Here is a 13,879-nt window from a genome sequence, read left to right as displayed (position 1 = left end):
ACGTTTTAAATGAAATTCTACATTTTATTATTCATCAATCGAAGCGTTTTCTTGTTCTATATACAAACGTATCAAGATACTTGTGCCTGAAATGGTTAGTTTAAAAGATATTTTAACCTTAATTTCGTAACACTTGCCGTATAGAAGACAAGGAAAGTACATAAGTGACTTAACACTTTTGTACAGGGAATAAAAAGCTACATCCACCGGTGTAAAAAAATATATAGAGTCTTATTTAAAAACATATCGATGACTTTGAGATCTCTTAAAAAAATGAACTTGAGAAAAAATTCTTTCTCGGCTTTAGATTGAAATACTTCAACTTTGTCCTGACAAGTTCCTTCATAAATAAGGCAGATATTTAGGTGATCTCTCTAATGTCGAAGATTTTTAATATAGATCTTAAGTATTATAAGCTTCTTAAGCTTAAGAAAATAGAAATCCTTCGTAGAGAGTCAAAGAAGGCGGGGACGTATAATGAAGATAATTTAGTAAATAAGATATCGAAATATTTATTAAAGATAAATAGCTATATTTAGTGATATTTCTGCTGACTTCTATTGTATTAAATAAAAAAGCGCCAAGCGATACCACGTTACGAAGATTAATTTAACAATCACACGTCGAATCGAATACATATTTTGTTATGAATTAATTTCAGAATGATCAATAGATATTTTACTATTTTTTTTTTTTTTTTTTTTTTTTTTTTTTTTTTGCAAATGATGCAAATTATTAGAATGTCATAAATCACTCTTTCGCGTTCAACCTAAACGATTAACAATAAAGTGCATCAAAACTTGCAAACGTTTCTATAAACAAAATTAACATAAATTCAGATTTCAAAAGATATATATAGGTATATACGAAGAATATTAAAATAAGAATTGAGCAACGTTAATGCTTGGCTAAAAATTATGAAGCTCTAAGAGAAGCTAAAGAAATATGTATTTCATGATATAGTATTTCAGAGTGTGAGAATTTGCTCGAGTTCTTCAACTTTGAACGGTAATATATTAAAAAAAGAAAAAAGGAAAAAAAACGCCACAGTTGGAAGACACTGACACAAAAAGATGATGCCAAAAGCGTCTCCCAAGTACGTTCACACTTGACCTACTCCAATTTTAATTTTTTTCTCTGTCCGAATGTCAGCTTGGATCGCGCGCACAATATCACAATATGAATAGAATCGGAAGGAGAAACAACAAAGCATGTAATAAGAAACGAAACTGTATTTCATCTGGAGAGTGTGTAATATAATTATCAAACGTTCATCAAGTTCGCTAATAAACATTCTCATGGAGAATATCCGTTTGCTTATCACAAAGAAAAAAGAACAACGAAGTCTATAGAAGATCATAAAAATGAAGAAGAAGTAAGTTATCAGAATTCGAATATTGATCGCAAAGCGTCGCTCTCCTGTGCTTTCCTTTTTCTAAAATTGTTCGATCATCGTTGATTAAAATTGAACAGTTCCAGACGAATATATGGTGTCGTTTTATATGTAGAAATATTCGTCGTTATTATTTTTACGCAGTTACAACATTTTTTACCCTCGTGAAACAGGAAGGAAAAACGCGTACTAAGAGGCGACATCCTTGAAGCTGTTTCGAGTTTTCCACTTTGTTAACAAATTGAGAAATTTTAAGGATTCATCGTTTGAAGGATACAACAACGCTTGGCGTCAGCAAAGAATCATCTTTAACGCTTGCTTGCCTCGTAAAACAACTCCCAACAAATTCATGAAATCCTTACAGCGATCACAATCCGTATAAATATAACAAAGCAATGTTCAACAAACAAAGCATCGATCGTCTCGTGCTGTACATCACTTAGATCGCATACAATACGTAGAAAAATCTCTTCTCAAAAATTTCTCTTTTTCGTTTTTGAATAGAACTTACGACGGATCAATTAGCAGTTATCGTAGCTTTCGAATTTCTAGCTCGTCCATTTATGATTTGTTCTTACAATTAAGGACCGGAGTTGCTCCTGCCCATTGACCCATCGCAGAAAGCTAATTAGTATCACTTACTCGTCTACGTGCAGAACGAGAATGAAAATAATCTATAAAGCAAAAATGATAAAAACAACAACGATCGTGGCTCTTCTACGCTTCTACAAAGAATAATAGCCATATTATACGTCTACTATAATAGATGAATAATATCTCACCATCAAAATTTTAGGGACGATTGTTTCTTATTCCTTCGTTTCCTCGAATTTGTTTTGAATTCTAGAATCCGTGCCGAATATACATTTCCGTTTTTAAAAACTGATTTCCTTCCTCCGAAATGAATTCCTTGTCTCCGATCACGACACATTTGTATTTTTATTCATTTTAATTTTCTTATTCTTAATTTCTCTTAATCTCATTAGCCTCATAGAGCAGCGAATTCGTCGGATTCGAAAAAACGCCCAAGCTGCCTCGAAATTCTTGGGAAACGCAATACGACTACCGGACTCTTAACTAAGACGACATCAACGCTATAACATCGACCATATATCAATCATACGTTAAGCAGAGGAAAGGGGATACGGATAAAGAGGAGAGGTGCAATAATGGCTGCCTGAAGAAGTCTTAGTAACGATGCAGAAGATTATGCGATCATCGAATAATCGACACGCGAGTTTCTTCTTATCAAGCTTCAAGGTTAATCGTGATGTTTCACCTGACTTCGAAAAGTCATTTCGTAAACGGATACAAAAATCGAACGGAACCAAAATGCTTTGCATGTGATATAATTTAATATAGAGTAAACGATATGCCAATAATTTCGGTTAGAATTTATCGCGAATACTTGTTAACGAAAAGTCCTCTAGAAAGGTATGTGCAAAGATGATGACAATGGTACTCGAAACTGTGCCTCGTAACGCTGCTTACTTCTCTAAAGCCAGTTTTTCCTTAAGTATTTCCTTATCGTCTATCTTTATATTTAAAACGGTGTACAATACATAACACAATATGAGCTCGTACTTTACTCGTAAATGATCAATATCGCGCGGCTATGTTATTTCGCTATTTCTTGTTGCTCTAGCTAATAGACGGGGAAACAGAAATATATTTCATTTTCTTGGAGAGAAAGAAAAAGGAAAGAAATATATAATACAACAATTGCTCAGTTTATCATTAATACGATGATCATGGTGGATATGTTTAAAAATCTATAAGAGCAAACTGTAACTTTTTATGGCTGAGACACACATACGTTATATGTATATATATACCGTGTTGCTCCTTATGGCAATGTTTCCTTTTCCGTATAATAAGCAAGCTTTCGCGAAGAAAGCGTCGATAAACGCGTTAAACAACTTATAAAAACCAAAAACTGCAGCCTGTCTCACTCACCATTTCATTTCTTTTTTCACAATTAAAACATACGCTTCTGCCGTTAACTAATACATACTTTTTTATATACAGAATAAATTAACGCATACCTAATACTAAAAAATGATTACATTGCATCTCAGAGGACCAAGTCTGCCCTTCGAAACGGTCACAACTTTTATTCTTTTTTTATCACTAAAAAACTTTCAAGATGCTTCCAATGCGATATGTTCGCTACTTCGTGTTTTTTAATGCTATGTTTCTCTTTCTTGTTTCTTTTTTGTTATTTCTTCTGCTTCTTCTTTTATCACTTCTTCTAAACGAGTAAGTGATTTAGGTACTTGAAACTTGTCTGAGAGCACCAGTTCTCGCGAAGATACCTGAGTGGTAAATGTTAGCACCAATTCGCATTAATTTCAATTAAATACATCACAGTATGTAGTCGAATGAAATTGAGACAGGTTAATATCATTGTGCATACGGGAGCATCTTGTACACTAATCATTGCGGCGATAATTATTTACCGTATATACTCGCACTATAGGCCGATTTTAAGAGAACCTCCTCAAAGACATTCGTTTATAATCGATATTAAATGAAACATATAAGTCGTAAAAACGAAAGTTTCATTATTTCACAAAACTTACAAATATGTATCTTATAAATATTCAACACGTAAATCTGACTTTTGTGAAAAGATTATAACTTCAGATAAATTATTCTACTAAATAAATTAAAAGATATCATTAAAAACTTTTTCATCTGGATCTGGATTACGAGTATATACGATATACATTGCTTTCATTTTTTTTCTTTAACTTCACAAATATTACACATACTGAAAACCTATCTGTACGCGATTCACTGACTGCTATATGTTGATCCATATATGTATGATGCGCTAATAATAATTAGACGTAAATGTAAATGAGATCGTATAAATACTGTAGCCCGAAGTGTAAATTACTCCAATTTTTTCGTTCTTATTTTCTTAATTTCTTGAAGAGAATTAGCAACTGTAATTTCAACAGACTGCGCTCATTTAAAACCGTTGAAATAGTAATTAATTGCAATTATCCTCTACTTTCATCTGGATTACGTTTGTATTCAATGATTGTATGACAAAAATTACGGTTACAGAATAGCGGTAGCGTTTAAATACCGCCACGAGATAGAAATACCAGCTAAAGCTATGTGTTCAGGTATGTTATTCGATGGAAGCCTATAAATACTTAATTCGAATACAAACTTCCTTTTAAAGCTGTAAACATTAAACCAGTTTACCCTTTTTTTTTTTTTGATTTATCATCTTTCTGATCTTACTCGAGTTACAATATGCACGTCCGTGTATCTATCAGACATTCGACTTTCTTCTTTCATAAAATTGTATCTTTTGTAAAACAGACAATTTGTTCCATTGGCAGAAGAAGTCGGATCATTACAAGCAAACATTTTATCTCGTTACACTCTCAGATCTAAACGATCGATCGAACGATAATTATTTAATTGTTTTTCTTGTCCTTCCCAGTCCCCATAGCCTCAAATGTGTTCGAGTGTTGTGTGGAGGAAGTGTTACTTGAGCCGTCAGAACTATCAATTTTGTACTTCTTCGATATTTTTCTCCCTTCCAGATTAGCCTCTGAATTTTTACCAGCTGCCTTTTGTTCGGTCACTTTATGAGGCACAAATGTTTTTTCATTGCCTTGAAGTAGTTTCTGCACCGCAGCCAGTGACACTTTCTCGTTGTTTTGAGATGACTTCTGAGATACACCTTGCATGAAGCCTCTTTCGTTGGTTTGCGATAATATTTTCTGGGCGGAAGATTGCAAACTCTTTTCAGTGGCATGCAACAATATCTTTTGACACGAAGAGTGCGAGCCTTTTTCACTATTTTGTGATGATGTTTTTTGAGACGAAGCTTGCGAACCTTTTTCAATGTTCTGAGATTGCTTGTAAAATGTGCTTTGCGAACTACGCACTTGTACATTAGAACAATTATCTGGTTGAGCGCCCTCCTCAATCTTATTAATAGATAAAACTTCTAAATTTTTTGTACACAAATTCTGCCTCTCTGTCTTCGATTCAACATGATCACTACGGTCACCAATATTCTCTGATTCTGTCAATTTACTCATAGACGTGTTATTTTTATCCATCTTATCTAAAGGTAGAACTTCCTTCGAGTAATCGTCAGCCTTTGAACCGGTCGGTGAATCCTTCTCCTCTGCTATTCTGGGCAGCTGTGTGCTGCCACAAGAATTAGATATACCTACGTTTCCCAAATTGATCGATATCCCATGAGATATTTTCGAATAATCCGACTTTGATTCCGTTGACACTTTCTTCTCCACTTTTGAGTCATTTGGTTCTTTGAAGCTATCACTGCACTCCTCAGAGGTTTCTGGATAGGGTTGCGCTATAGTTGCACGTGGAGTTACTTTCACCACTGTGTTTGCCAACGGTGAGATCGATGTTTTGTTCTCCGCAGATCGAGGATGAAGTCTGTCTGGACTAAGCGCCCTTCTTAACAACGGGGAACCGGGCTCTGCTGACTTCGGTCGTCCATAACTTTTTTTCTGATTGTTCGGCGTTGATAAGCAGACACCTAAGTGTTTCAAATTTATGATAATTATTAAGTATTAATTTAATTTATATCGATCATCTTATGATCATCTTATGTCCGCTTGTTTATAAATGTAACAGTTTAATTTAACTCTATGTATAACACTAACTTTTTCTATCACGATTTAATATATACGATTACTTCAAGTTAAAAATTGTTTGCTGACAATTCAAAGTCAAATCAAGTATTATTTCAAGGTTACTAGCTTCGTATGTCCATTTATACATTACCTGGGCTATAGGACTGCGTAGTATTCGAGCTACCAGGTTGATGTCCTGTAGGAAACGCTAGTGGACTAGGACTTCTAGTAGGGCTGGCTGGAAGGGGCGATGGACTCGGAGTTCTCGCCAATGGAGACAATGGTATATGTCCCACAGATTTTCTACGATTCGGCGAATGAATGTTCTTTGCAGCTGTGTGTAATTTGTGCTTCAAACCGTGAAGCGTGCTCGGCCTCTGGTAATGAGACTGATTGGCGATAGTCGCTAGATTTGCAGCAGACGTAGTGGAGCCCGGAGACGAAGAGTTTGGACTGGAACAGGGACTTGAATTCCCCGTGGAGTGATAAGAATCAGAATTAACGCGATTTGTTGGAGGTGACGGGCTGCAGACAGATTTTGTACAGGCTGCAAAGTATGGTGACGTTTCTTGAGAACGTGTGAATGACTGGAACGACCGACTAGGTGTTACCATTGACGGCGAACAGATTCCCGCAGCCATCTGCAAAAAGGTCGTGTAACGTTTCTAGCCAATAGGTATGCTAGTATGTACTAGCTAGAAGATGAAACATCAAACTCTCTTCTTTCGAACACTCAAATATTTTTTGTGATCAGTGTACAGTGTAAAACTTTGACATTGTCACGGTCAATTAAGAAAAAAAACAGATATGTAAAAGCTGTGATTTAGCCACGGGATTGTATCGGGCAAATAAGTATCGATCAAAGAAACAGCAAATAAAATGAAGTTAGCAAGAAGTTCACGGAACGTTACGAAAAATCATACCATAAGTGGAGGTTTGCTGTCGCTGGATAGAATGGGTGCTGACAATGGACAACTGATAGTTAATGGCTGCAATAAAAAAAGTAATACTTAACATAATAAAGTGTGTTGCACAGAAATTGCCGGTGCTTTAGTATTTATGCCGCGCGTAGTATAGTAGTAGCAGTAGTAGTTTCGTGTTAAAATAAAAAAGAAGATTGTACAGATATACTCGTACATTCACAATTTAAGGCGTTCTTCGAAATGTTCACAAATGATCTGATAAAAGCCACTAACACGTATCTTCAAATTAATTCGTTTAAATTAATAGAAAAAGAGAAAGATTAAAAGCAAAAAAGAAGTACACATTTTTTCTATACCTGTTGCATCTCTACACTAGCTCGTTTCGAACTAATTCGTTTAAAAAGGGACGTCTTTCGTTTCTTATCGGAATGATCACGTTTTAGTTTGCGCTGTTTATGCAGCGTTCTTCGCGCCATTTTGCTCTGAGTCAGATCTCTTCTCCTTCCGCCCGTCTTAATACTAGTATTTTCTAATGGTGTACTACGTAGTGTTACGTGATCGCCACCACTCAACATCAATTGGAGAACTTGTATATGATATAAACCCTGGACTGGCTCGCCATTTATATGCGTTATAAGATCTCCTGGTCTTAAACCAGCTTCAAAAGCTGGACTGGATTGATCTACAGCCTATTGAATATGGAATAAATTCAAATAAACTATACATACTGAAATTTGACTTTGTGTAACTATTTGTAACATACCATAACCAAATGATGCATAGTGTAAAAATCACTGTCACCATAATAAACCCTGATAGTGTGCACAGTGAAGCCAAATCCACACGGCCCTCTTCGAATGATAATAGGAGGTTTTAGGCTAGTTACCAGTGGACTCAGTTCGCGACAAGGGGATGTATCTCTTGAAGAAGCAGTGGATGATCCACCAGGAGATTCGATTGGTTGAGTATTTAATGACGCATCATCTAAAAAGTGTGACTCCGTAATTAAAATTGAACATTAGGACATAACACGAAATAATTTAATTCATAATAATATGTACAAGAGAAATCACTGGTTGGTATAACTAAGGACAGTCCACTAGTGGATGCGGACTTAATTACGGACCGCGACTTTTGTTTCGCGGATGGAATAATTGATATGGCGTTGAATGATTCGAAAGAATCGGTACTAGAATTATGCTTGCTTTCCTCAGTTGTATCTCTGTTTGCAGCAAATAAATCCAACCTGAAATAAAATTTATTTGTTATAACTACACATATATAATTTTTTATCCATCATGCTTTGAAAATTGGATGGCTTATATGCATATTATTGAATTCAATGACAGTGGAGCTAATTTCGTGATAATGATTATAATGTTCGGGATGATGTATGTTTGAACGACTCACATGTGTTCATCATCAATGCATATACTGAACCTGGGCAGCTTATCACGGGAATGCACGTGTCGTTTTCTCTGGATCTGCGGACTGATATCCTCAGACTCCGTTTGCGAGGAATCGGGTGTACTCAAACTGATGCACGTCCCTTCTATGTGACTGTTTTTAATAACCGTTAGTTGGGACTCGCCACTGGTCACCGTGGCAGGACTCGTGAATGACGTGTTCGACTTATCCGCCTTTGGAGGCGTTTCGATGTACGTGGTATTTCTAATGGACGAAGAAGATCGATTCTTTTCTGACGGAGTTGATTCCGCTAATTTGGATGGAGGAGTAGTTGAGCTATTAGATCCGAAGGACAATTGCGCGACTGTGCGTTCCAACTCAGTACGGAATAATTGTTTCTTTGAGACATCCGACTCTGTTTGTTCAGGATTTATCTGCGGTGGACGGGTTTGAGATATTTTTCGTGACTGCGGAGAATACGAGGAGAACGATCCGAACAAAGGGGAGTCATCGGTGTCATCAGTATCATCGCCTATATCGTGATTATATCTATCCATACGAGCTAAAATAGTACAGATTTGTTAATTTTCAATATTAATACGATCATAGGAATTATATCAAATGTATTATACGTACTATCAAAGTAGCTTGTATCTTCGTCATTGATTAATTGAGGTACGAATTCAGCCTTTTGTCTGAGTAAACTATTCCAATTTACTCCATAAAAATATGGGTGCTCTTTTACTTCATGAGATCCACCAGTGCCTAAACGATCTCTAGGACTTTGTTGAAGCAACGCTGTTATAATATCTTTTGCTTCTGGCTGAACAGGCCAATCATCCTCATCTGGCCAATCGATATCATCTAGGCGTAATTATTTTGTTTATATTATTAAGTACTTCTCAAATATTTCTTTTATATCTTATATCAATATTTACCGTTAACAGTATGAGCAAACAACTCTTCCGGAGTATCGCCAAAAAATGGTACACAGCCAATTAGAAATTCGTATAATATAATGCCCATAGACCACCAATCAACAGGTTTACCATATCCTTGGCGCAATATAACTTCAGGGGCGATGTATTCAGGTGTGCCAAACACTTGTTTATCGGAAAACTGTCTCGTATCCCTATCTATGTATCCTTCGTAAAGATTTGTCGCCACTGAAAACAAAAAAAGAACTTTATTCGACGATCATTAAGGTATATTTCACGAATATCAATCTTTTGTGTCACTTACAGGACATAAGACCCATTTTACTGAGACCAAAGTCAGTAAGCTTAATGTGACCAAGGGCAGTAATAAGTAAGCTAAAAAAGAAGCAATATATGAAATAGTGAATGAATTAATAACATGCTTTTCTTACGTACTTGTCAGGTTTCAAATCTCGATGAACAATGCCGTAACTGTGTAAATATTCAACAGCTAAAACGGTTTCTGCAAAATAAAATCTTGCCATGTCCGGTGGCAATGGACCGATATTTTTTAAAAGATTCGCGCAATCTCCACCCTCTACATATTCCATTACTAAGCACAAGTGCTTCTATAATCAAATGTTTGTTAACAGATATTATTTAAATTTTATATATGTAATTTTATATATATATATGTGTGTGTGTACTCACTTTTGTCTCGAAGCTGCAGTACATAGAAACTACAAATGGATTGTCTGTAAAGCTCATTATATCTCTCTCAGCAAAAACTTGTTCTACTTGATTTCTTAGCATCAAATTGTTTTTATTTATTTTCTTCATAGCAAATCTTTGTCGTGTAGTTTTTTCCTTAACCAAATACACTGCGCCGTATGCACCATTACTAATGAGTTTCAATACTTCATAATCGCCTTCACAAGGAACGCGGTGAGACTTTTCATCGTCTTTATTTGGACTTGAAGCGATTTGTAAATTACTATCGCTCGAACTTGCCGAATCTTCTAGTTTATTTAAATCTTCTTGCAGTTCTAAGATATAGTGACATAGTGAATATGCACAGATATCTATTTAGATGAATAGAAGAAAGAGTTATACAAGAAATGTTACCTGATATTGGATCTCTATTGAGAGAAAGTTTGTTAATAATATACTGAGGTATATCGTTTTTTATGCCCGCATTAACTTTTGCTTGACCTTCAGCCTGTTCGAGTAAATGATAAAACTCTTCTGGATCAAATTCTAAACATTCCAATAGACGAGCTGGACGTGATATTACTAATAGTAATTTTTTGATAAGGCCCGTTAATCTTGCTGCTGCATCAAGTGATTTATCTTTTGTCTATAAATAAAGACGTTTATTCATTGCTTATTTATTTTATCATGTAAATTTGTATACAATTACCTCCATCAACAAATGTTCCAAATTTTCACTCATTTCGTAAAAATATCTAGTTGTAATTAATTTTTCCTGAGATTTTTGTAAACAGTCCCTCGCCATTTCAATTACTTGATGATGCACAAACCGTAAAATCGGTAGTGAATCTTGGGTCATATTTGCCATTACCTCATACTCATCCAATTCCTTGTTTTCATTAATAAAATTAGTTAAACGTTCTTCCATTTGCTGTGTTGCCTAATCAAATAAACTTCTTAAGTAAAATCGTAAATATAGTATTATGTCATCACGATATACATATACTTTTTATTAAAATGTACCTTTGGAAATCTTTCCTTATAAAGAGTATTCATCATAACAATTTCGCTGTCCAATACAGGAGATCGACTCGGACTGCTATAATTTAAACAAATATTTACAATTGAGCGAAAATGTAATGTCTGAAAAATAGAAATCATATCAACAATATTTACCTTAAACTTCGTGACCGTGGTCTGTGTAACGGTGACCTACGACCTTCTTCATCGAGACTGAGAGATACACTGCCTGGAATACTAGAAATACTAGATCCTGGAAAACCTGGATGCGAAGAACACGGCGTACCGGGTTTAGAAAAATGGCAAGAAAGCATACGTAATTCGTCCTTGGTGGGAACATTTGGAAGTTGGTGCAATCGTTCTTGACTCGAGTACTGTGACTAATCGAGTATATTAGTTAATAGACTTCTTTAAGATTATTGTAGGTATCTTTAAAAACGAATTATCGAGATAATTAACTAACCGAAACATTACTGGAACCTGGTGTCGTACCATAACCACTAGATGGTAAGCTAGCAACTGACCATCGTCTGCCATCTCCAGTTCCTGTGGTACCTCCACCAATCCTTAAATATTATATGCAATTAAGTATGAAAAATTAACTTTACAATAGATGATATATGCTACTTAATAATGCTAACATATGCAAGAAAAGCCAACCACTTGTTAACAAGAAATCTTACAGCCATATTCTCAATTTTTTATGAAAGATTTCACAACCTAGTTTCTGCATCAGCATTCGTTTTCTTTACTATTAATAATGTATTAAAAATATAATGCTGACAATGACGACACCTACTTATATAGGTAAACAGATCAGATTTAAACAGACTAAAAGTAGTTATGAAATAGATACCTTTTAATTGGAGCAAAAGCAAAATGTGGACTGGATGACATCCTAGGACTCTCTAGAGGACTGCCTACAATCGGGACAAATGCTATATCAGGAAATAAGCAGTAAAAAAGAAATTAGTTTTCTATGATAATTGAATTGTAAAAATAATATAAAATACACGCTTCTAAGTAATTAACAAGTAATTTGTTTTTAAGGAAATTTTTTTAAAGGTAAAAGTAAAAGTTTCTAGATCTAACTGCATAGACTGCAAATTGCGTTATGATTTTTTAACCAAGGATATATGTATTTATGATGTATATATGTGTGTAAATATATGTATTTAAAAATCTTGGGTAAGGGTATGCCAGAATGCTTATATAACATTCTCATAAAATACATAGCACTCATAATTTGTACATAAACAATATATAAAATATCATTGAAGAATCATTTGAATAATCAGAAACAAAGCATTAAAAAATAAAATTTTATATTACCTGACAATGGTGAATGACAACGTGGTAAAGTTGGAGATGTTGTTGCAATAAAAGATTTACGATGAGCTGCTTTAGCAGCACGCCGGGGAATGTTAAAATCACGCTAAAACAGACAATATGCATATTATATATCTGGCTTATGCGATAATTATTATTAGTCTGTGTATTTATATTTAACATTTAATAGTAAATGTCACTAACCACGTGAACAGATAACGAAGGTGCAGACTTCCCAATTGCAGAATTCCTCATTCGAACCAGATTTGAGAGTTCTCCACTAACTGCAGATATTAAATTAAATGTCAAGAACTATGAAATAAATAGGCAAATAAATGAAATATGATAAATCTTTACTAACCAGGTCGAACTGGAGCTTCCTTGCTCTCCACTTTTGGTGGAATTGGACGTTTTTGCACTTCTGCTTCAGTGCTGCAAGCAGATTCTTCGCTTTCAGCTTGATCAAATACGAGTACTCTGGCAGAATTGCCATGAGAACGAAGACGAGGTCTACTTGGTCTATTTCTGTTCTGGTCCATATTTTTTTTCTATTTCCTTTACCCTCAATTATTTATATTACCTAAAATTAAATCAGTCTTTTAACAACTTTTCATCTTTTTTATTATTTTGGAAGAAACATTGACATTATTAAAGAATTAAAGAAGAAAATCGAAAAAGAAAATATGAATATAAAAGGTAAATATATACCTGATTCAATTCGTCTTATTCAGACGAAAGCAAAACAAAGCGATAGGTAAGTCGCATAAACAAAACTGTCGAAAAATTCACAATCCATTCTTTCTCATGAAAGTTCGATCGACGTCGAGACTGACAGTTCAAAATCGGCCAAACGTACCAGTCGAGGAACCATTTGTGTGCCCGTACTTTTGATGGCTTAAAATGCCGTCTCGGACACAGTCCTTTCTTCTGTTGGTGTTGTTGCATGAAAATTCATAACATATAAGAAGACAGGAAATAAATTATGCTCTGGTCGACTGAAAAAGGAATCGTAGAGGCGGTTCGAAGAATCGAACGGGGAGACCTGTTTTAAATAAGATGTACCTGTAGATGAAGGACAGAGAAACGTTAACCCGATGGAAGGGCAGAACCAGGGATACAGAAGATTCGGCGAGAGAAACAAGAGAAGAAAACACACAACACTAAGCACACATAATGGATACGAAGAGAGCAGAAAGAAGATAAAAGGTGCACGATTTACCGGGCACAACGGGCATGTCCTCCGAGGACAAGCGGCCCGGGAGTGAGCAGGTGTCGTAGTCCCGAGTCTAGACTCGCATTTTTCTCCTCACCGTAGAAATTAATTACGAAACGCGGACCGACCATGGGTTCTGACTCATGATGGACGTATACACATGTACGTCTTCGCGCACACATACATACATACATATACACTTTTGCGCCTGCATTTACACATGGACGCACGCGCAAATACCGGCGCATGAAAACGCGCACAAATACACGCATCCTTGGCCGCTAGCTGCACCGAGAATCAACACCGAACCCTTTATAGCAGACGTACGA

At 35.5% G+C, this 13,879-nt stretch overlaps 3 protein-coding genes across 11 annotated transcripts in view; 1 reads left to right on the top strand and 2 right to left on the bottom strand.

The window, feature by feature from the left end:
* LOC126919223 (prolyl 3-hydroxylase 1-like) overlaps positions 1-2,044 on the bottom strand; it is an 8,650-nt gene extending 6,606 nt beyond the window's left edge. For both annotated transcript variants that reach the window (XM_050728119.1, XM_050728120.1), the window contains exon 1: positions 1,905-2,044. The gene's annotated coding sequence lies outside the window, so the exon portion shown is untranslated. The remainder of the gene's footprint in view (positions 1-1,904) is intronic.
* The window catches only part of LOC126919206 (integrin alpha-PS5-like), a 132,058-nt gene that overhangs the window by 110,474 nt on the left and 7,705 nt on the right, over positions 1-13,879 (top strand). Inside the window, exon 1 of one of the 2 annotated variants that reach the window (XM_050728038.1) lies at positions 13,805-13,879. The exons of the other annotated variant lie outside the window; for it this stretch is intronic. The gene's annotated coding sequence lies outside the window, so the exon portion shown is untranslated. Of the gene's footprint in view, positions 1-13,804 lie in introns of those variants that run through there. 2 annotated transcript variants of the gene reach the window in all.
* Positions 1,215-13,813, bottom strand: LOC126919201 (microtubule-associated serine/threonine-protein kinase 3). Of its 7 annotated transcripts, XR_007711525.1 has the most exons (24): positions 13,400-13,813; positions 13,046-13,264; positions 12,699-12,917; positions 12,542-12,621; positions 12,341-12,443; positions 11,865-11,946; positions 11,472-11,574; positions 11,165-11,388; positions 11,012-11,087; positions 10,698-10,928; positions 10,403-10,634; positions 9,989-10,323; positions 9,734-9,906; positions 9,603-9,673; positions 9,299-9,526; positions 8,997-9,224; positions 8,364-8,922; positions 8,015-8,199; positions 7,717-7,937; positions 7,310-7,642; positions 6,954-7,019; positions 6,182-6,671; positions 2,176-5,933; positions 1,215-2,067 (listed from the first exon to the last, which is right to left on the bottom strand). XR_007711525.1 is itself a non-coding variant. In XM_050728012.1 (23 exons), exons 3-23 carry the CDS (start codon positions 12,874-12,876, stop codon positions 4,831-4,833), a joined length of 5,301 nt encoding a protein of 1,766 aa, XP_050583969.1. In that variant the 5' UTR covers positions 12,877-12,917; positions 13,046-13,332; positions 13,400-13,813; the 3' UTR covers positions 1,215-4,830. The 7 variants fall into 7 exon arrangements, 6 of the variants coding, with proteins under 6 accessions (XP_050583969.1, XP_050583967.1, XP_050583971.1 ...); XM_050728012.1 differs by having other exon boundaries at positions 1,215-5,933; positions 13,046-13,332; XM_050728010.1 differs by having other exon boundaries at positions 1,215-5,933.

This window comes from Bombus affinis, chromosome 8 (assembly GCF_024516045.1).
Source record: "Bombus affinis isolate iyBomAffi1 chromosome 8, iyBomAffi1.2, whole genome shotgun sequence".
NCBI lineage: Eukaryota > Metazoa > Arthropoda > Insecta > Hymenoptera > Apidae > Bombus > Bombus affinis.
The sequence above is the reverse complement of the archived record's forward strand: the minus strand, read 5'-3'. Positions and strand labels throughout refer to the sequence as shown.

Bases quoted from the DNA above. Each gene is read 5' to 3' on its own strand.
- LOC126919201 (XM_050728012.1), bottom strand. From the start codon at position 12,876: ATGGACCAGAACAGAAATAGACCAAGTAGACCTCGTCTTCGTTCTCAT. The intron at 8,923-8,996 runs GTACGTATAATA...GTACTATTTTAG, and splicing joins AGATACAAGCTACTTTGATA to CTCGTATGGATAGATATAAT. The intron at 8,200-8,363 runs GTGAGTCGTTCA...ATTTTATTTCAG, and splicing joins TGCATTGATGATGAACACAT to GTTGGATTTATTTGCTGCAA.